This window comes from Pelecanus crispus, chromosome 11 (genome assembly GCF_030463565.1).
Source record: "Pelecanus crispus isolate bPelCri1 chromosome 11, bPelCri1.pri, whole genome shotgun sequence".
Classification (NCBI taxonomy): domain Eukaryota; kingdom Metazoa; phylum Chordata; class Aves; order Pelecaniformes; family Pelecanidae; genus Pelecanus; species Pelecanus crispus.
Window position 1 is genome coordinate 885,930 of NC_134653.1, and position 21,525 is coordinate 907,454.

A 21,525-nucleotide genomic window follows, 5' to 3' on the forward strand; every position below is an offset into this window, starting at 1 on the left:
GCAGGACACCGGGGCAGCTAAGAGAAGAGCAGCGATAATATACATATAATATATATATATTTATATATATAAAAATACCCTCCCCATGGTATTTGTTGGGGACCTGTGTAGTCATAGCTGTAGGTACCCTGATTGCGAGGCCCTCTCCAAAAAGAGAGTGACCCCTTGAGACGAGCCATGCTAGTATCAGAAATAGTATTGCTTTCTGTCCGCATGGTCTGAATTTACACGCTGATAGAAATCTCTTTCTCCCAACCTGGAAACCAGGCTATTTGCACGAGATGAGAGTAGGACGGACCTAAATCTGTATTTGGTTCCTCTCCCAAACTGGCTTATGCTCAGTGCAGATACATACAGACCTGGAAACATCATGGTGACACCTGCCTGGTCTAAAGCTCATCTGATCAAAGATAATCATGCTGAGATCAAAAAATACAGGTCTAGGACAATGACTCGTGCTGCCGACACCGAGTCCATGGGCTGGCCGTCGGTGTCATTTCTGTCCCGTATTAGCTAGATAGTGCTTTGTGTATTCTTCCACACACTTCTTTGGGTCCCAAAGTCACCATCATCTCAGCAACGCTCGGTCCATGCTGAAAACACATAAGAAGTCATTGTACAAACGGAAACTTACACTTTTCAGCACATGTTTATGCATCATCATGGCGGAAACGATAGAGCGATTAGCTATCAGATTGCTGTTAAACTAAGGGTAGGGGTTGTATTAGCAATCTCAAAACAAGGTTTGTTTTTTTTTTTCTCCTGAAGTAAAATGCTAAGAATGGTCAAACTGACCCAGAAGGATTGATGCCAGAGCCTAAGCCAGGATAAGGCTTTGAAGAACTTTTGTAAAACTTGTTTTTGAACTTTGTAAAAGCAGATTGCACATAAAATCCTGGTTTTGCACAAAACCTACAAGCTTGCCAACACTCCCTACAGCTGGTCCAGAGGTTTTTCTAACTTCAGATTCGTGATCAGCATACTCGTGCTTTGACAGCTTCTGTCTTTCTGAAACTTTCAGAACAGTCTTTTCTTCCAGAATTGCTGTACATCAGTACATTCGCTCGTCACAGAAACTGATGTCAATTCTTGCAAGATGTCCAAACACCAGTATGTTGCTATCAGAGAGAAGATAGCTGTTTAAAAAAAAGTGAAGGTGCCAGTCTCAGAATTTTTATTTTTTACCTGCTGCCCACTGAGAGCCAAGCGAAGGAGCTTCATCATGCTGCTGTACTTAGTCTCTTTGGTTTGCTTCTGGAGGCTTCTCAGGTCTTTGTTCAACTCCTCCACAGCCAAAACAGCTGCCTGCCTTGTCATGAGCCTTTAGGAAAGAATTTAAATTTAGGAAAGAAGATGTCCTTACAATCTGGGGATGTACAAAACACAGGATTCCTACCTAGAAATTACTAATGACTTTAATGACTGCCAGCTACCTCAGACAGGTTTTGCAAAATCTTCTGGCAACAGCAGCAGTTCCAGGTAAACTTCCCTGCCCTTCACTCCTGCTCTGTGCCAGGACACTCCCTCTGCTCGCTGCAGCGTTGGTCGGGGGCATGGGTACCCTCCTAGGCTGGCAGCTGGGACTGCTGTACACCGGTACTGCTGCTAAGACTCTGCTTTGCGAAACCGCACCTTTACTGCGACAGCACCAGAGGCAGAGTTTGCTCAGAAAAGCAAGCATCAAGTTTAAATCACAAAAAGATGGTAAGGACCTGGAAAACCACAGCAAAAGCAGTAATTCTGGTTTCTTTTTTAATAATATTATTTTTAGAGATGCAGGAGCCATCGCTGTTACTACTCAGCTGTAGGTAGCAGTACCATTATCCCTCCAGGATAGCGAGTATTCTGACATTTAAATTACCATCGCTTGGATTCAGTTACCACTCACCTGTGACAAATGACTGTGGGTAACCAGCTTTACAGATAGCTGGAAATAATACCTCAATTTGCAGATACTGCCACCTTAATTGCTCCCAAAACTGGTTTTCAAGGCTCATTTTCATCCAGAGGTGAGACCTGAACCGGAAAGGCGACTGGCGTACCACCCCACCTAGCCGCAAGGCGTGGAGTAGCAGAGGGACACGGGGCAGCAGTGAAACTCGTTGGCAAAACCCCACAAAACTCACTGGCGTGGAAGGCAGGCCCTGGACTGGGCAGCCTGTCTGCCGTCCCAGCAGTGTTTCTGAGCAGACAGAACTGCAGACGGCTAGCTAGGGACAAAGGAAGGGAAGCAAGAAAAGCCCTCCAGGGACGAGCTCTTCAGAAGTGACAGCGATTCTGGCCGGACACGAACTGGGTTCATTCCAGAGACCCAGAAGCCTCACTGTATAATCCGAATACATGTGGACCAAAACCGCCTTGCACTTCTCCAGTTTGATGCTACAGCAGACAAAAGCACAGGAGATCAGGTGGCATGGGGAAACCCTGCTAACACCGCTGCTTCGTTAGCGCCGTGCTGGCACGCAAACTCTGCTGTGCTTGGTGCTTTACTAAATCCAGACGTGACAACTCTTGCTTGAGAGCACTGACGTGAGCTTTCCCGCTGGCAAGCTGCTTTTCAATTAAAAACACAGAATTTCTCACTAGTTATTAACTACAGCACATTCCAAAGTAAAGCAAATTAAATAAGAACGATGAGCATGTCCAACATCAATACAGCAGCCAAGAGCAATGCTCTGGGGCAGGCAGGTGGGTGTGTACGGGGCTAGGAAGAGACACTTACCCTACGACTAGTTTTCCTATTTCATCTACTTCTGCAGAAATAGTTTGTAGCTGCTCTCGGGATACCGAGGGCCTAACCCATAAGTAAGAATAATCAGATGACACCAGGCTCTTCAGGAGGCTTATGTGACCCTGGAGAAAGAAAGCAAAGCTGTCAAGGCTGAGGGTTAAGCTGGGGCGGAGCAAATGCATCCTGTCTGGACTTCACAAACCGCTAAAGAGGGTCCAAACACACCACTGCCTCGCGCTCCGCACTGCTCGGGGGAAATGTGAATCGCTGACATTTAGGCAGCTGAGTTTTTCACACTCATAACCACCTGGTGTGAGCAGGGACAGACAAGAAGCCAAAGGGCCGCGGCTGTACCCGTGCTGCAGAGCCGCGTGCCGGCTGACTCAGAGCTAGTCCGGGGAAGTGGCTCGCCACGTTCATCTGCCGCCCTTCAAGAGACGGTGGGAAGTCACATGAGTCACCGTCCCGCCGCCACAGTGAAGCCTTCAGGCTGGAACAGTCGGCTCGCTTCCTGCCCTTATAAAGAAGGCTTTATTCTTCACAAGAAAGTCCCCAGATTCTACAGGAGCATCCCAGGGGCAGACTGGGAAACAGCTCCTCCTTCCTGGCATTGGGAAGAGCCACGATATCTTCTGTCCCCTTCACAGCCGGCTGCCTGCCCCTTACCCAAGACCAAGGCTCCCAACACACAAACCCCACCAGTTTAATCACGGAGAGCTCCATCCACCTCTGCAAAGACGTTGCTTTGACTTTGCTACCAAAGCATGGAGCAGCGGCAAAGCAGAAGCACCTTACGCGGCCCAGTCAGCAAAAGCTAGAGGCTTGCAGTCTCCTGGCACGAGGGGCCCTGGGTGCTGGACCTTCCCACCACAAGCCAGCCGCATCCTGGGCTACAGGAGAAGCGCAGCTGGGAGGTTTTCAATGCTCATCTAGACAAGCCACAGCTGACCTGATCCAGCACTACTGACAGTCCTGCTCTGAGCATGAATCAGAAAGGTCTTCCAAGAAAATCCTACAATTCCACCATTTGCTTCCACAGCAGGGACACGTCCTCCCTCTGCCGCAGGAGCTCTCTGCTGGCTCGGCAAAGTAGGGATGAGCTTACGACTCTGCAAAGACCACCAAGATATTCACCATGCCCATTCCTACAGGACAGCTAACTAGATCATGGGATTTTGGCAGTCAGCACACACACGATAACTTGAGCTGGCCATGACAGCCGTTTGCAGGCTGTGGAGCTTCAGAGCTCAGATCAAAGCAGTGCCCAGGACTCAGCTGAGTCTTCATCCAGGAATCCCACAGAACCTCAGCTCCCCAAAACAGTGACACAATGCTATCACTGCTCATACTTTTCTCAGCAGGAGGACTCGCTCCACATACTCCTTTTCTAGAACCTCTTGATCGACTTGTTGGTCCCCATAGACGTGCTCCACCAGCAACTGCAACTCTCTAATTAGCTTCTGTCGCAGCCCTTCATTCTCAATGTGACGGGTGAGGTGAATCCTGTAACAAAGAAGAAAACTGCTTTTGGACTGCTTTGGGTTAGATTGGATCTAATCATCCCAACCTCACAACATTTAGCAATTAAAAGTGTTAGAAAAGCATCATTAAACCTCAGACAGACATTCTACAACAAAGCCTTAAGCACCACAGTGAAAAAAGGATGTGGTAACTCTCAGCAGCGCAATATCCCCGTAGCACACAAGTGTACTTGCAGAAGTACCCTCTGGAAGTGTTGCCTCTCTTTAGATGTTGTTTGGAATCTAAACTTAAGACCTTGCATCCTTCTAGCTACACATCATCTGCCCAGGTTTTTACAGCGTGCCCCGACACCAGTGTCCAAGCACAGGACGGGAGAGGAAACAGGAACAGTGTAAGCAGAAGCTCACAGTTCTCTGTAGCGCAGCCAAAAAGCCGCTGTGCTGGGACCACACTTGATCCAATAAGCAAAATTGCCAGACAAAGCCAAATGCTAGGAATAAATTCTCGCTGATGTCCAGATTACTGAGTTTTAAAGTTACCACTGATATTTATACCTGTTGAATTCTGGGAGTTTTTCGAGATCCAGGAGGGCAGAATGGGTTGTAATTCTGCCTATTTCAAACTGTGGGATCAGCTCCTCCAAAGTCCTCCCCATCTGTTTCTCTGCAAAATAACCCAACAAAGGAATGATACGCATTCATTCTCCCGCAGAGAACTAGCGTCACTGCGTTTCGCTGCAAGCCTCAGGCACGGGGCTGGGGCAGCAGCGCACCCAAGGAAGAAGTGACACAGGAGAGCCGCTTTTCGCAGTGCTAGCAGCAAACAGGGACGTACCCCGGCAAACAGGAGGGAACTTGTAGCAGGCATGCACGGGAAGCTGCCCTCTTCCTAAGAGCAGGTTCTGCTAACTACCGGCGAGGAACTGGGACATTCTGCTTGGCTCTTCAGTGGAACACCCCTTGCATCAGTCAGCCAAAAAGAAGTAACACTCGGCCAGGAGGCTCTGCTGCCCAAGAAAGGTTTCATTCCCAAGCAGAGTTCCCGAAACACAAGTTAATTGTGATCCCCACACAGCAAGAGCAACAAAAGGAGTCATTGACTCAACTTCTCATGGTCTTTCAGGTTAAACAAGAAGTGTGACAGATGTAATACACGGCACTGCAATTATTAACCACAGAATACAAGTTTTCCTAGGAGTTCAGAGACAGTTTCTTCACCTTGAGATGAATGTTGTCCCAAGTGGGAACCCATTAAGCATCAGACTCAATTTAAATGGCTGCACAGAGGCAGAAAGATTCTCTCCAGCACACCGCCCAGGCTTTCACGGCAGCTCTGCGGAAGGCCTGGTTGCATTTCAGTGACCGACTGATTGCCTGACACCAGGTTCCTGACCCCTTCAAACACTGTCAAAGTTCTCCGCTATTAAAATAAACCTAACCCATTGCCCAAAGTCAGCACCAAGAAGCGTCCTAGCAAGCACCAAGCCTGTTGTCACTACCTGCAAATCCAGAGCCACAGTTGGTTATGATATCCAGCAGAGCCTCTGGCAAGTAGCTGTCCCGAGCAAAGCGCTCCAGAAAGATGTCCCCCTGCCTTTTCGACAGCTTGCCACCGTCTTTGTTCAGAAGCAGCGGGAGGTGGCCAAACTGAGGGGGATCCCAGCCAAAGGCTTTGTAGAGAAGGAGGTGCTTGGACGTCGAAGTAAGCCACTCGGTGCCGCGCAGAACGTGGCTGATGCCCATGTAATGGTCATCCACCACATTTGCCAGGTGGTATGTGGGGAAGCCGTCCCCCTTGAGAATCACCGGGTCGCCTTCCACGTCAGCCACGTCGTGCTTGTTCCAGCCATAGACCAGGTCCTGAAAGGGTTCCACCCCCTTCTCCAGCCGGAAGCGGATTACCCAGTCAAGGCCCTGTGACAGCTTCTCAGACACTTCCGTGGGCGTCAGGTGCCGACAACGGTTGTCGTATCTTTGAGAAAGGAGAACAAAGGTCTCGGTTCAATACAGGCCAACCCCACCAGCCATTTTTGCATTCCCAAAACTCTAAACTGAACCCTGAATTTTAGCTGTAACCTGCCCACCACATGTCCAGTCAAACCACCTCATCTCTGGAGGTCACTCCCCTAAGACTCTAAGGGCTACACTGGCTTCTCTCTCTACGGGCAGTGAGATTACAATCCTATTGCTGCACACGTCGCCGTAAGTTTTTGCAAGCGTGCAGCACGGGGAACCACCCAGGGGCCAAGGAAGCCCTACCGTGGGGTCTGCTGGCTCCGCAAAGCCTCCTTCTTCAGCAGCTCCAGGCGCTGAGGGGTACAAAAGCAGCGGTACGCCGCGCCTCTCTCCAAAAGCACGTCGCTGGCTCTCCTGTAAAGGTCAAGTCTGTGCGACTGCTGGTAGGGTCCGAAGGAACCACCACGGCGAGGACTCTCATCAGGGGGAATACCTGAAATATCAGCATGGTGGGACTTAGAAAGCCGGTAAAAAGGCAGAGTGAAGCCCACCACTGAATGAAGATGAAACAGCAAGGTTCTGGAGAGCGTCCGAAGATGGTTTCTGCTCCAGGGTAACCAGCTAACAGCATCTGTCCAGCACAGGAGTCAGATTCCCCTGGACTCACAAGATAAACAGCAGCCAACATCTTCAGAATTTGGAGTATTGTGTGTGAAGCCACGAGCAGGAAAAACACCAGGACCTAGTAAATAGTTGAGTGGCTCTGATACGCTCCTTAGAGCAAAACGCAGTCAGGTGCATGCATACAAAGTAGCATCCCCCCTTTCTACAGCAAAGAACACTCGTACCACAAAAACACAGTTGAGGCCTTAGCCAATTATTTTACCTATTCCAAATTTATTACTCAACAGCAAGGTCCTAGTCCCTTGAAGTTTACCTTCCCATTAATGGCAGCATCTATGGGATCTGGCTCTGACTTTACTACAATTCTGTATTCTAAAATCATGCTTACTTCTAGTTCTGAAGCTCAAAAGGAAGCAGAGGATTCGAAATTAAAACGACACCTCCAGATCCCCTTTAGCACATACTCTGTACACAAACAATTTATCAATTTACAGTGAGGTCTGTGAGCTCCAAATTCTGACCTGTCCGTCATCCCTCATGCACAACTTCTGTTACAACTACACATCGGGCCGCTTTCACAAATGTGGATCTTTCTGTGTGTCAGACAACACAGCCAAAAGAAACCAAGCTTAACCAGTTATTCCTGCTATAAAACGTACTTCCAGGGGGACTTTCCTGATGCCTGGCTACAGAAATAAGTACGTTTCAACTAATACATCGCCTGAACCACTGCGCAGCTTGCTGTCATTCAAAATACTCTCAATTTGGGTACCATTAATCTCTAAAAAGAGGAGACCCTTTCAGTAAGTAAAAAATGAAAGATGTTTGTAAGTACCTGCCCAATCCAGCATATCTTCTATTCCTTCTGCAGCTCCAGCCACCACTCGATTTTGATCTGTATCCTCCACTCTCAAAATAAAGGTCCCTTGGTGCTTTTTGGCAAAAATGTAATTGTACAGAGCCGTCCGAAGGCCACCCAAATGCAGAAAACCTGTTATCAGGTGGAAATCGGAGGAGATCGCAATAATTAAGGCCCAGTAAAGAGATTTTTAAACATGAGCTGGAAGGGCAACGCCGCCCGTAAGGGAAACGGGGGTGTGAGTGCTACTGGGGGCAGGGGGGCCTGGGACACGGGGCAGCGCACACAGGGCAGCGGGCAGCGGGCACGGGGCAGCGGGCACGGGGCAGCGCACACAGGGCAGCGGGCACGGGGGCCCGCGCCGCGGAACTGCGCTGCCGGTAACCCTGAGCGCGATCGCTGCCGCCGTGCGGGAACCGCTGCAAGCTGGTGCGAGCACCGACACGGCTGCCGCGGGCTCTCAGACGGGGCCGGCGGCTCCCGGCGCCGCGTCCGTGCCCCCGCGGAGCGGGCGGGCCAGCCCGGGGAGCTGCCGCCACGGAGCCCGCAGCGAGGAGCCAGCGGGGCGGCCCCCGGCCCGGCGCCCCGAGCGCCCGCGCCGCCAGCGTCCGAATTCACGTTTTTCCACCCCAAAGCACCGGGGCGGGGCCGGGGGTTACCTGTGGGGCTGGGCCCGAACCGCACCCGCGGCCCCGGGCCCCGCTCCGGCCCCGCCGCGCCCCGCAGCGCCCGCAGCGCCCGCGCCATCCCGCCGCTCCGCCCACGTGGCGTCAGGCGCTACTTCCGCCCGGCCGCGCCCAGCCAATCCCCTGGCCCGCAGCGGCCGGTGGGCGGGGCGTCCCCGTAAAGGCGCCGCCACCCTCCTCCCACCGCCCGGCGGCAGCGGCAGCGCGGGCCGCGCCGGGCAGGGCCCCGGCGCCCGCGGGGGCTGGGGGGGAGGGGCCGGGCGGCCCTGCCCGCGTCCCCGGGCGGCGCGGCGGGGGGTGCGGGGGCGCGGCCTGCGGGGTCCGCCCCGCCCACCGGGGCGGGCTACGGGAGCCGGCGCGGCCCAGCAGGCAGCGGCGGGCGTTTCCCGGCGTGCCCCGCGGCGGATTGTACACAATCATCATGGCCGCCGCCGCCTCCGCCGCCGCCGATGGTAGGAGCCCGCGGTGCCGGCGGCGGGGCGAGGCGGCGGGCGGTGGTGCGGGGAGCGGCGGGGAGGAGGCGGCGGCGGGGCGGGGCGGGGCGGGGCGGGGCGGGGAGGCGGCCCCGCGGGGAGCCGGCCCCGGGCGGTGTGCGGGCGGCGGGGGCGGCGCGGCGCTCCGGGCTGCAGAGCGCGGGCGGGCCGGGCGGGCCGGGGCGGCTTCCCCGCCGGCCGGGCTCTTCCTGTCCGCTCGCCTCCAGGTGCCGAGGAGCCGGGCATGGAGGCGGAGGCGCAGGAGCTGCCCCTGGGCTGCGGCGGAGAGGGCGGCTCGCCGGCGGCGGGGAGGTCTCCGGAGGGCGAGGAGCGCCGGGATCCCCCGCAGGCGTCTGTCAGCAACGGCGGCGACGCGGAGAGCGGGAAGGAGCTGGTGGAGCTGAAGGTTATCTGGAACAAGAACAAGTACGACGTAAAGTTCTGCCTGGACAGCACGGGGGCCGAGCTGAAGCAGAAGATCCACTCGCTCACAGGTCTGTCGGGGTGCTGCCGCCTCTCCCGCCGCACCCCGCGCCTCCTCGCCGCTGTCGGGCGGTCTCGTAATCGTTATTCTTGCCTCTTAGGCCTTCCGCCGGCTATGCAGAAAGTTATGTTCAAGGGACTTCTACCAGAGGAGAAAACGTTGCGGGAAATCAAAGTAACAAACGGAGCGAAAATAATGGTGGTCGGCTCTACTATCAATGATGTTTTAGCGGTAAATACGCCCAAAGAAGCTGCTCAACAGGAGGTCAAAGCTGAAGAAAATAAAAAGGAGCCGCTTTGCAGACAAAAGGTTACTGATGTCTCAATAATTCCTGGCGTGGGGGAGCTGTAGGATTGACGCGGTTCTCTTGTAATACTCCGCAGTCACCTTTGGGTCCTGTTCCTCCTCAAAGCAGGCTGGTGTTGCTTTTCTCACAACTAAGCGATAGCAGAAGGGCTCTGTGCAGAGGAGTTCTAGCAGCAGGAAAACCTTTAGCCTAGCGGAGGCTGGGGCTTTGCGAGACGCCGCTTGTGCCGGTGCTAGGTACGGTGTAGCGTTTCAGACAAGAAGTGGTAAATAATAGAAATATTTTGTGGTTGTTAACTCAAACGCAATCTAAATTATATCTAAACGCTAACTAATTTTTGCTGGTATAAAAGAATTTGATCTCCAAAAACTGCCTTTAAAATGAACACCAAGAGAGCAGTCCTTCAGCTGTCCCAGCCTTGAAGGGAACATGGATGTTGAATACTCTTCTCGCATCTTGAAGTGCTGCCTCTGAATAGGGAGTGAAGCGCAGTGCAGGGAGGCTTGGTTTGGTGGCGGTGCTGCAGTGTCGTGGGGCTGATAATGGATTTTGAGCTCAAGGTATTACCAGCCCCATACCTTCCTCAAAATAAATTTGATTAAAAATTAAACAGTGCATCATTGAACTGCAACCTTTATGAAACGTGCTTTTGGTTTTCTATAATTTATCATAGTTCACGTTCACTGTAAGTTCCATCATTGTTTAAAGGTACTCAGCAACTTACAAGCTGGGAGCATGGTTTTCTTAGTTACTGCTGCCCTGGTCTGTTCTGGTTTGTTGCTGCGCTGCGGTATGTTGCACTGGCAGATGTGGAGGGGTTTCTGCCATACGATATTCAAGTGGGACTCGGGGTTCTTTAATTTTTTATAGATATATATTTCTATATGTTTTTAGAAGGGGTGTTACACTTTGTATTATATCGGGGGTTTATTCATTTATAGAATTTCTTTAGAGTGTCATAGAAAGTGCTCGGTTAGCTTTGAAAATTAACCATTTCCTGCGTGATACATGACCGTGAATAGTCCTTAACTGTCTCTTAATGATATCAGGATATGGTCAAGGGTGCAGCTGGAAGTAAATTGAAAAGCTCTGTTGTGTTTCTGTAAATTCTAATTTCTGTTTTTGTATTGTAGCAACACAGAAAAGTATTGGATAAAGGAAAACCTGATGATGTGATGCCTTCTGTTAAAGGTGTTCAGGTAAGGAAATAAGTACTTGAGAAATTGTCATAATCAGAAGAGAGAGACTATTTTTGTGTTTTGAGACCTTTCTTTGCTGGCTCAATCGTTCCTCCCTATTGTAGTAGAAAACTGGAACGATGGATCGTCCTTATGCTTAAAAAGTTAAGAGGGTATAGCTTTTACTCTTAAAGTCCTTCACCTTACTGTGTTGCCTCTTTGCAGGAGCGCCTGCCAACAGTGCCATTATCTGGCATGTATAATAAGTCAGGGGGGAAAGTAAGATTGACCTTCAAACTTGAGCAAGACCAGCTATGGATTGGTACAAAAGGTGAGCAACTCTAAAACTCCGAGGTGAATAATTGGTAATCGGGCTGTAAGTGAATTGTGTGACTATTGTGGTTTAACCCCAGCTGGCAGCTGAGCCCCTGCCAGCGGCTCGCTCACTCCCCCCCGGCGGGATGGGGGAGAGAATCAGAAGAGTAAAAGTGAGAAAACCCGTGGGTTGAGATAAAGACAGTTTAATAGGCTTGCGCACGCAAGGAAAGCAAAACAAGGAATTCATTCCCTACTTCCCATGGGCAGGCAGGTGCTCAGCCACCTCCAGGAAAACAGGGTTCCATCACGCCTACCCGTGACTTGGGCAGACAGACGCCATCACTCCGAACATCCCCCCTTCCTCCTTCTTCTTCCCCCAGGTCTATGTGCTGAGCACGATGCCATACGGTGTGGGACATCTCTGGGGTCAGTGGGGCTCAGCTGTCCCGGCTGTGTCCCCTCCCAACTCCCTGTGCCCCCCCGGCCTGCTCGCTGCTGGGGTGGGGTGAGCAGCAGCAAAGGCCTTGGTGCTGTGTAAACACTGCTCAGCAGTGACTAAAACATCCCTGTGTTATCAACGTTATTCTCATACTAAATCCAAAACACAGCACTGTACCAGCCACCAGGAAGAAAATTAACTCTCTCCCAGCCAAAACCAGGACAATGACCTAGAAATAGCTTCTGGTGTGACTAAATTGTGTTTAGGGAATAATGTTGGTATTGCAATACTTCATAACTAAATTTTGCTTCCTCTTTTCAAATGCCATTCTCCCAGATCATTGAGTGTTACTTGGTATTTTACTTCTGTTCTTGAAAAACTTGAGTTCAGCTGTGCCAGTAGACTAATATTCCGATCTGCTATTCATGGCTCCAAATGTAAATTACAATATTTGGCACTTCTAGCGTATCTCAAAAGCACTTCATAAACTTTGGTTTGGTGCCAACATCACGTAGAGGCTCACTGACTTGGCTGAGACTCGAAAGGGAATCGTAGGACCAGCATTAAAACTAGGAGCACTGGCATCTCTGTCATTATCTGTCCTTCCAACCAAAGTTAGTTGGGTGTCTTGTTTCAGTGATGTACAACTGCAGAAACTATGGCATGTGTTGCTGTGCAGAGGAATCGGTTTCCCGTCTTTGAGTGGTGCCAGGAGGAGCTGGAAGTGCTGTGGTGATAACGTGCATTGCTGAGGACGTCTCAGACAACCCTCTGCCTCCAAAGGAAGCTGTGCTCCTTTAGCTTGACCGGGATGGGGCAATATTCTAGTGATGAGCAAGAGGGACGGAAGCGCTTGCTCGCTGTCCCAGTAAAGTAACCTAATTGGATGGTAGTATTAGCTTTGGATGGCACCTCCTGCTGCTGCGTTATTTCCAAAGTAAGCAGAAATCTCAGAAGTTTTTGACCTTTCCTTTGTAGGACAGACTTGACACTGAAGATTTTTCTGGCTTTAAAACCTCTGTTGGTACCAGTTGCAGTGATTTTTCTTCTGGGCTAAGTGATGGAGTGAGAGATTGGTGTGTTTTTTCCTCTAGAAGTTGGGCAGCCAGATCTTTTTGTTACTGATAATGTGTTCTAAATACATGCTTAGTATTTAGGTAAATAATCCTCTTCCTTCACCTTCTAGATGAGTTTCAAGTTTAGTATTTCTGAAGTGTTCTAGATTAGTGTTTCTTAAGCTGTGAAATTTGATTCTTCTTGTAGTCATCTGTCTTTCATGTAACCTGTTTCCCTACTTCCCAAAATTAGCAGCAGCTTGCTTCCTCTAGGGAATGGTTGTAATTGCTGGCTGTTGTTGAGAAAAACTCCTTCCTGCTCTGAGAAATTCATGGCTGATGCCAGCACGTAAGGGCTAGAATAAAACCAACAGGGTGTTAACACAGTTTTTCACTTGCTAATCCTGGAAAGTTGAAATTGATTCTTCCCCCAGACAGCCTCCCTGTGCTTCACAGAGTGCTTTGTATGTTTTTGTAGTCTAAGGTTTGGTATAGGTAGATGTTTCTCAGTTGCTGTGTGTCATTTTCGTAGAGGCACTGGTAATACAGATTTGTCTATTGCTGAGATACTGTGAAGAGTAATTGATTTGCGGGATGCTAAACGAGCACAAAGTAAGATTTTACTCAGTGAATGAATGTCGTGAGTCTGAGTGGGGTAGTTTGGAGTCAGCTTAGTTATAGCACTGAGGTAGAGAATATTTGTCTTTAGATCACTGAGTTTATCTCCCTGTGTGCCTTTTTTAGGGAGGTGCTTTGGGGGGGGGGATCACACAAATTACTTAGATATATCTAAGGAACTCATAGTTCAATTTCTCCTTTGCAGAGTGTTTGTGGTTTTTCTCTGTCTTGTATCCAAGAAGGTAATTTTAGGCTGACGCTGAAAGCTGGAACTGAAAGGAAGGATCTTGGAATTAAGTCTTCAGAAAGAAGTGAGGACAGAACTGAGACAGCAAAAGTCTGCCATGGACCATGTACTTTGTCATTCTTGTTGGTTACCTCTGGCTGGCTGATGTGACTCTGTCATGCGATTGTAGTCATCTTTTTTTTTTTTCAGTTTCTCTTTTTGTTTCTTTTACTATTTTCTCATTAATACTTCTTTCCCTGTGCTTTTATAGTAATAGTTGAACGCTGCCTCAGGGTAAAACCAGGACTAGGCTTTCCAAGAGTTAGTTAGCCTGTCTTCATTCAGCTTCCAGCCTTGTCATTTCTGTAGGGCTTAGTGTAATCCTTGGTAGTCAGTCCTGAATATTCTAACACCCGGACCAGCTTCCACTATGGCCAGTAATCCTGCTGGTCCGAGGGGAGTTCCTTATGGAGAAACGTTGAATAAAGGCAGGGTTTTCCTGTCACTCAATTTAGGCCTGACTCGGGTACACTGAAGTACTTAATGTGATGCAGAGACATAAAATGCAAGGAACTGTGTGATCCAGTCTTGGATTCCTTTAAACTATTAGCGTGCCAGCTGTGGGGTATGTGGTGATGTGGAAGACAGGCGTCTCAGCAGCAGGTATCCAAAGTTCACCCAAAGAGGAGACTGCTGGCATGAGGAGCTTTTGGAAGTAATGGAGGTGGTGTTTGAAATTAATATGAAGTACTACTTCCTCATATATCAGAAATAATACTTTGATCAATTTTAATGTAGAGAGAACAGAAAAGTTACCCATGGGGTCCATTAAAAATGTGGTGAGTGAACCTATTGAAGGACATGAAGATTATCACATGATGGTGAGTAATGCCTCTACTTTAATAATATCCCGTCTAATTACTTCATGCAAATACACAGAAGTAAGGCTTTTAAAATGGAGCGAGTTGGAGATGGATAGCAATACCAGCCTCGTGTTGGGGAAGATGGGAATGTGGACATAGTCTGCCATCTCAGTGTAAATATTTTGGCTGGTATATATTGAGTATCTGCTACTTTGTGGAAATCTGGACTGATTTCACACAAACATTAAGTGCTTAAGAGTTCTTTCATATCTTCTGTCTTGTGACAGTGTTAAAACAGTAAAAATATGCACAATATAGCTCATGATTTCTTAATGTCAGTGATATTTTCCTATATCTAGTTTAATTTCTAGTTTCTGTTGTATTTATATAAACAACAGGCCTTGCTGGAGGTTAATGTTTTTTTTCCCCATATGTAATTTTCTGAAAAACTGGTATTGGGTCTAGAAAAGTAACACATTTAAGAAGAGAGCTGTGCTAATTCTACTGAATCCCTGGCTGTTTCTTTTAATCTATGGGGTTTTTTTGAGGTCTTCCTTTCCAAAGTACAGTAACTAACTTTTAATGTTGAAGTAGGTTCCTTGACATAAGTCTGTTGCCTTCCTTAGGGGAAGAAAGGGGAAATGTTACACCTTGCAATTACTGTCTGCTGGAGGGCCCTGATCTAGTCTTTGTCCAAAGACTTGATTTTTGATCACCCATGTAAGAAAATGTCCTCTTCAGCATATGCTGCGATAAACTCTTATCCCAAAGCAAGGATAGAGGTTATTGGCATGCCATGGTGCTCCTCTCCTATTTATACTGACATAAGTTGAGAATAGGACATTATGTCTAAATACAAAATTCTGTAAAATTTTACGACTATGAAAACATGGTCCTTGTCTTATTTAGTTCCCATTTGGCTTCTCAGCTCTGTGCATTCTGGTCACTTCTTGAGAGATTTTGGGTTATGCTTCAGATTCTGTCTTCCAGAATAATTTCCTCATGTTCTTGAAACCGGCCAAGAGGTTTCGTTGCCACTATGATATCGTAAAAGGAAAGAGCTCATCATTTTAATTGGTACTTTGCAGTTCTTGTTTCTCTGAGGAATGTATTTTTTTAATTGCTTACCAAATATATGTATTGTGCAGCGAGTGTTTGAAGGAGGCAGTAGGTATAACAGACTTGTTTGATTTTTGTAGTGGATAAGCTGTTACCTGTCCACTGGTATAAGCTGTTCTATTTCCCATTTGTAAATGTTGTCGTTTTTAACTTTGCAGGCATTTCAGCTGGGCCCAACAGAAGCATCTTACTACTGGGTCTATTGGGTACCCACTCAATATGTTGATGCAATCAAAGACACGGTGCTGGGAAAGTGGCAGTATTTTTGAAAGCACGCTCACCTCTGGCACAGGAAAATGACACAAAGCTAAGGACACTGCTGGGAGAGGCCTCCGACATCCCTGGATGTGATAGTCCTGGAACTTATTAATAAAATATGATAAACGAGGCATTGATGGAAGCCAGAGGTGATGTTCTTTCACCATTAGTTTACTTTTAACTTAAAAATTTCACCATCCCTTTTCTGCAGTCAGCTTCAACCATATTTAAAGCAAATACAATGGAAATCAATAAATCTTAATTCACAAAATATTGTGTGTAATACACTTAAATCTGCTGAGAGTTGATCTTCCAATTTAGTTTTAAAAAGAAAATATTACAATGTATTATTGAGGATTTTTTACATGGTTTGAACAAAAACAAATATTTTCATAATCTTTCAGTTACAAGCGTTAGACTTGATTTAGTTACTTGGTTGTGACTGAGAATTTCAGAAACAGTTTTTTAAAAATAAACTTTAAACAGTATGCAAAATTGATGTTTAGTAAGCCATATTCTGCTGGCCCTTTTATTTCAGGTTTAACTCTTTGGTAGCAAAGCTAATTTTTTTTTTTTTTTTTTAACCCAAAGATGCCCTGCTTCCCCCCCCAATACTAGAAGCTCTGGGTTGGTTCTCTGTGGCGTTTGGAGCAGATGAACACACTGTGGATGTTTTGTAATCGCAATGACCCGGTGCTGCTTACTGTCCCCTTTCGTGCCACGTTAGCTGTTCCCCTCCCGCCTGCATACCTCTCCTCCTGTTCTGCCTCCTGCCCTGGGGGTGCTGTGTGTTTCGGAGCATTTTCTTGATCGTGCATGTTGCAGTCCAGAATCATTTTGCAGCTCTCGCAATGACGCTTACCTGTTTGACTGACAAACCCCTCTGGAGCGCGCTGCATAACGCTGTCTGGCCTGGGCGGAGTGAAGCAGTGACGCAGGTCTCGCAAAGGGAGCGAACCAAAGAGACCCTCCTGCCTTGCTTGGGGGGGGGAGCGGGGAAGAGAGAAGCTCGGGTGCTGCTTTGGATCCTAAATAACTGCAGTAGTCCTTTGTGACCTGGATTTGAAAATTTATGGTCATCTTCTTCAGTGAATCTTACCAAATTTAGAATATCTATCCAGCAACTGATCTTTTGAAATTTAAATCACCTTTCAGCTCTTCTCTTGCTCAAGTTTACAGGAAGTTCTTGCATCTCGTCCTGTCTGAAGTAATGCTCCTCGCCTTTGGTTTGTGACGTTCTGCCTGTCATCTCAGCAATTCACGTGCCATTTATCTCAGGTTTTCTGAATGGACCTTTCAGTCCTGAAAAGGTGCACGCCCTTAACAGATTGTATTGTGCAGTCAGACTGAATCAGTCTTGCTCTGTGTTAAACCTGCGTCTGACAGATCGCTGTTCTTTTTTTAACACTGCAGGCTTGGTATTGCTCAATGCAGGTAGCTCATTATTTTGTGAAACTCCTGGAGAAATAGCCTTGCAGGAACAGCTGATCTTAATGTACTCCATGTCCATTTTTCACCCTCCTTGAAACAGCCCAGTCGAAACTCAGCAGGTGCGAATTCCCAAATGAGTATTTATTTTATTTTTATTTTATTTGAGAGACTGGGAAAAGCGTTCGCTTTACGGTATATGTTAAGGTTACGTATTTACCTGTAGACTCTTGATAGCAACGTAAGCAGCCTCTGTTTTCTATTTTCAGTTAGAACATTCATGCGATATGAATTTTAAAGGTGTTCCATATCCTACATATAAACTAGTGATGTGCTTGTTACTCTTGTAGCTTGAGATATTTCCTTTCTGTATGCAAGCCACCAGCGGCATCTCTTGACATAAATGCATTGAGACGGGAGCGCTTCCTGCGGCAGTGCTGTCGGCTCCCCAGAACAGCCCCTTCCGACGCTCGGAGCAGGCGAGTGCAGGTAGCGGAGTTGGCGTGAGTTAATGGGAGATAAAATTACAACTTAAATGCAGCTGTCGTGCTCCTTATTTTCTAATTGCCAATCCTGGCGTTAAGGCTTAAATTTAAAATTCAGTAGCTGGTGGAAAGCGTACGTGCTACGGTATGAAGAAAATTGGTGACATGGGCTTCTTCTGTCACTTGGGGTCACTTTTGCACTCTTTATCTTGTTGGTTCTGTGATTATCAGCTCCCGCTTGCTACTTGACTTGCTCGGACCTGTCCGTACATCTGTTCATATGCCATTTTCCTTTCCTATTCTTTCTCTTGCTTGCTCCTTGAGGGGACATGTCTCTTAGTTCCAGCTCCTTCCCAGAGTTCCTGGGGCTTCTGTGCTTGATGCAGTGACCCAGGTGAGTACGCTCCGCTGCTGGCGCAGAGGGAGGGCAGGTACCCGAGGCGCCGCTGCCGAGGCGAGAAGGGCACCTCGGGCGTGGGGTACAGGGCGGCGTTTGCCATTCCTGCCTGCTCCTTTCCAAGGGCACCGTTACTCTGCATCCTGTGCCAGGTACAATCGCTCATCTCGAAAAGCGGGTATAAAAACTGTTGGTTACAAAGCAGTTTTAAACATGGAGAAGAAAAGATTATAAATTAAGAAAATGCGATCCTATTTCGGTGCTTCTTTTCAAGTCCAATTTGATTTGAAAAATGAAATTGTTTCACTTTTCTTGTTCTGTGTGCAAAGTTCTAATTAAAATACAGGGAAGTGATACTTACATCAAATGTTTTAATTGGTGTTTGTTGGCTTAACACGGTAGGTTTCTTGGGAGTACTTTGAATATTCCAACTGAACTTAGCAGCACCGCTTTTAAGATCCTTTCTCTTTCGGAATGATGTGGAGCTTTGTATCTTCTGGTATATACCGATTTTTTTTTTCTCCAAGGCAATTATTGACATTAACTAACGATGATTAACATCTAAGAAAACACTGTCTCTTTAGTTGGGTAGTGTCACAGCTCGCTAGCCTCTCTTGACTTTTGGATTTTAGTCTCTGATATCTGTGATTGTCTCCAGGGTGGGTCCAGCGTAACAAATGGTCCTGTGGAGGAATTTGGCAATCGGTCCTCAGTAAGACACAAGCGTTGTGAGTGAAGTGCAAATATAGTCAGTGTTTTGAGTTGGCTGTTAAAGATTGTTTTGAGATCCAAAGTGTAATCTTCCGTAGGAAGCTCATGGTAATATCTGGTGATTCTTGCACAAAAGTTTATTTCGGTTAAAATGCAATTCAGCGATCTCCTTTCAACAGAGATTGATTCCCTGTTGTGTACATGTGTAATTCCCCGTGAACATTTTGGGGTATGAAGTTGTATTAAGTGCTTTGCTGGGTTTACTAATTGGGGATTAAAGCCTCCGTAACGCAAACGTGGGTTCCACAGAACAAAGCCGGTGTTTCCCACGCTGCGCTGGCGGCCGCTCCCACCACCCAGGCAGCGTCCCCCTCCTCGCTGCCCTTGCCGCCGGCCGGGCGAGGAGCCGGCTGCTGCCGTCCCCGAGCTCTCCGTAAGCCATTCGCCGGCGCTGAGCATTGCAGCTCACCCGTGTGCTGTCCCTTTCCCTGCTCCGTGCCCAGTGCTGTGGGTTTCTCCTTCCTCTCCTTGTCCTGAGTTGAGTATTCCTTCCCTCTCTGTGCATCCCAAGCGTGAATGGTTCCTGCATTAGTACTGCATTAGGAGTGCAGAAGTATATCACTAAACCGCGTTTGGGTTTGAGCAGACACTGTATCTTGCATGAAAATCTTGTATTACTCGCAAGTTTTTCATATCAAGTTTAAGATTAAAGTATTATCCATTAATGACGCTGTTTGCGGAATGTGTAACTAAAATAAGGCGTCTATGATGACGGAGGAGGAAAAAGTGATCTGAATTCAAAGAGCTAGATCAGAAACCGTTAACACGCAACGCATTATAACTGGTAGCACACGCACACAACCTGCTCGATTTTACACTCGACGCAGCTCCTATCTGTTGCTTCATACCTTAAGGGCCAAAGAAAAACAACTCGCTCGCAAGGCCGCTGTCAAGGTGCCGCGTTGCGGTGCTCTGTTCCGTGCCTCCCCTTCCCGTCGCGGCGTTCCCTGACGCTGGCTGGCGATGGGCTGTGCGGGCACGGGCACCGCGCGCTCCCTGCGCCAGCTCGGTGGGGCGAGGCTTCTCTCCAAACTTCCCTTCTTTTGTTTACTTTTTCTTCCTCTGTAACTTAATTTTTCCAATGCAACTGTCTTCATTTTAAGTTTTGTACTCCATCCTGTTAGGATGAGCTCGTTAGCATAGTTTTGTTAATTAATGTCCTCGTCACTGGGGGGAGGGAGGAGGGGACCAGGAGAGCTGTAGCAAGTCTTGTATGAAACATACGGCCATTTCACCTGCCAGCCAAGGATTTGCTTTCTGTGGCTCATGGAAGTTCACTACGTCTTATCCATATTCTAAGCAACTCATTCTTTGGTTTTATATTATTTAAAAAAAAAAAAAGTCTTAGACATTTGTGTCCACTGCAGATTTATTTTAAATGGAATATGTAAGTACCATGTATTATGGTATTTTTAAATAATCTATTGCCTCTTTCAGGGGAGGGGGAAGATGACAAATACTTAGTCTTAGATTTGCACTGCTGGATTTTTTTAAGTGTAACCTTGACTGGTTATCCTATTGTTTTATTCTGTAAGATTAGTCTTATGAATTAAAGTTTGATAATTAAGTATTTCTGCGTTTGAGTGTTTCAACATCCTCTATGTAGTAAGCTACTTCCGACCGCATGAGCAACTGTTAGCAAATGGTTTGTAGGTTGTTTCCTTGTGGAAGGATGGGTGCAGACAGGAGTCCATGGGAACCCGCGCTCATCACATCCGACGCCATCGGTGCCTTTCTCCCAGGGTGGGGGTTTGGGTGCACTGCTGCCGTGTAGCACTTTGTACGAAAAGGCTGTGCATGACGGGACAACTCTCTAGCTCCCTGTCCAAAACTGGGGTTTGATCTTGCTTTGGACTGTAGCCATCCTTGTGCTGGGCGCGCTCGCTGTCGGTCACCCGTGTGGGCAGCTTGTTGGGCTTTCAGAAGTCCCCCTTCTGAAAGCAGGTGCCCGGGAGAAGCTGCTGCGCTGGGGCTCGCAGCAGACGCAGCTTTTTAATGCTTAACAGATGCTGCTCGTGTTTGCTACTGGCTTTGGAAATGTTCTCTCCCCCCCACACACCCCATTTAAAAAAAGAAGTCCGAGTTCAATAGTGTTCTCACTGAAATAAAGTTCCAATATCTGATATGTCGTCCACCTGATGTGTACACTTGGGCAAGTTCTCGTTCAGTATCTAGGTGTGCCCTAACTGCACGGGGCAATGTAATAACTTGGGGGGGGGGGGGGGGGGGTGTTGAATCCTGCTGAAAATCCCTTTCAACTCCAGTTTGGCTTTTTGGGAAGAGCTCTTTTGTGAGCACCTGTGCCCTGCTCTTTCTTGGAATGAACCTAAAGCCTCTTCAGCGTGGGTTGGGGCATGAGCTGCCCAGGAGAGCCCTCCGCTTCCCGGGGGTGCCCTCAACCTTCTCCCACTGCACCAGCGAGGGGGATTTTTTTTTTTTTTTTTTTTTCCCCGGAATGGCATTAAAACTGCTGGGATGGGGACGGTGCCCTCCAGTGCGTGGGAGTTGGGGGTGGGGGGAGATGCTAAATCCTGAGTCCGCGGGTCCCGGTGCTCCCGCGAAGGCAGCGGCAGGGGCCGTGCGGGGTGCTGGGGCCGTGCGGGGAGCAGGGGTGTGTGGGGAGCAGGGGCCGTGCGGGGAGCTGGGGCCGTGCGGGGCGCTGGGGCTGTGCATGGAGCAGGGGTTGTGTGGGGGCCGTGCGGGGAGCAGGGGCCGTGCGGGGAGCTGGGGCCGTGCGGGGCGCAGGGGCTGTGCAGGGAGCAGGGGCCG

At 48.5% G+C, this 21,525-nt stretch overlaps 2 protein-coding genes across 2 annotated transcripts; one reads left to right on the forward strand and one right to left on the reverse strand.

The window, feature by feature from the left end:
• Positions 1-40: 40 nt before the first annotated feature.
• On the reverse strand, positions 41-8,398 carry EARS2 (glutamyl-tRNA synthetase 2, mitochondrial). Its single transcript, XM_075718690.1, has 9 exons — positions 8,311-8,398; positions 7,628-7,783; positions 6,472-6,661; positions 5,712-6,184; positions 4,768-4,876; positions 4,081-4,234; positions 2,723-2,853; positions 1,186-1,321; positions 41-593 (listed from the first exon to the last, which is right to left on the reverse strand). The coding sequence occupies exons 1-9, from the start codon at positions 8,396-8,398 to the stop codon at positions 510-512; spliced, it is 1,521 nt and encodes a 506-aa protein (XP_075574805.1). The 3' UTR covers positions 41-509.
• Positions 8,399-8,758: 360 nt separating this feature from the next.
• UBFD1 (ubiquitin family domain containing 1) lies at positions 8,759-19,010 on the forward strand. The gene is made up of 7 exons (XM_075718204.1): positions 8,759-8,789; positions 9,038-9,304; positions 9,395-9,603; positions 10,735-10,800; positions 11,005-11,110; positions 14,234-14,316; positions 15,576-19,010. Exons 1-7 carry the CDS (start codon positions 8,759-8,761, stop codon positions 15,684-15,686), a joined length of 873 nt encoding a protein of 290 aa, XP_075574319.1. The 3' UTR covers positions 15,687-19,010.
• Positions 19,011-21,525: the final 2,515 nt, after the last annotated feature.

Coding starts and splice junctions, on each gene's coding strand:
- EARS2 (XM_075718690.1), bottom strand. CDS start 8,398: ATGGCGCGGGCGCTGCGGGCGCTGCGGGGCGCGGCGGGGCCGGAGCGG. Junction 7,784..8,310: donor GTTCGGGCCCAGCCCCACAG/GTAACCCCCGGC, acceptor ACCTGATAACAG/GTTTTCTGCATTTGGGTGGC. Junction 4,877..5,711: donor CTGTGGCTCTGGATTTGCAG/GTAGTGACAACA, acceptor GTTATTTTGCAG/AGAAACAGATGGGGAGGACT.
- UBFD1 (XM_075718204.1), top strand. CDS start 8,759: ATGGCCGCCGCCGCCTCCGCCGCCGCCGATG. Junction 9,604..10,734: donor AGCCGCTTTGCAGACAAAAG/GTTACTGATGTC, acceptor TTTGTATTGTAG/CAACACAGAAAAGTATTGGA. Junction 14,317..15,575: donor ATGAAGATTATCACATGATG/GTGAGTAATGCC, acceptor TTAACTTTGCAG/GCATTTCAGCTGGGCCCAAC.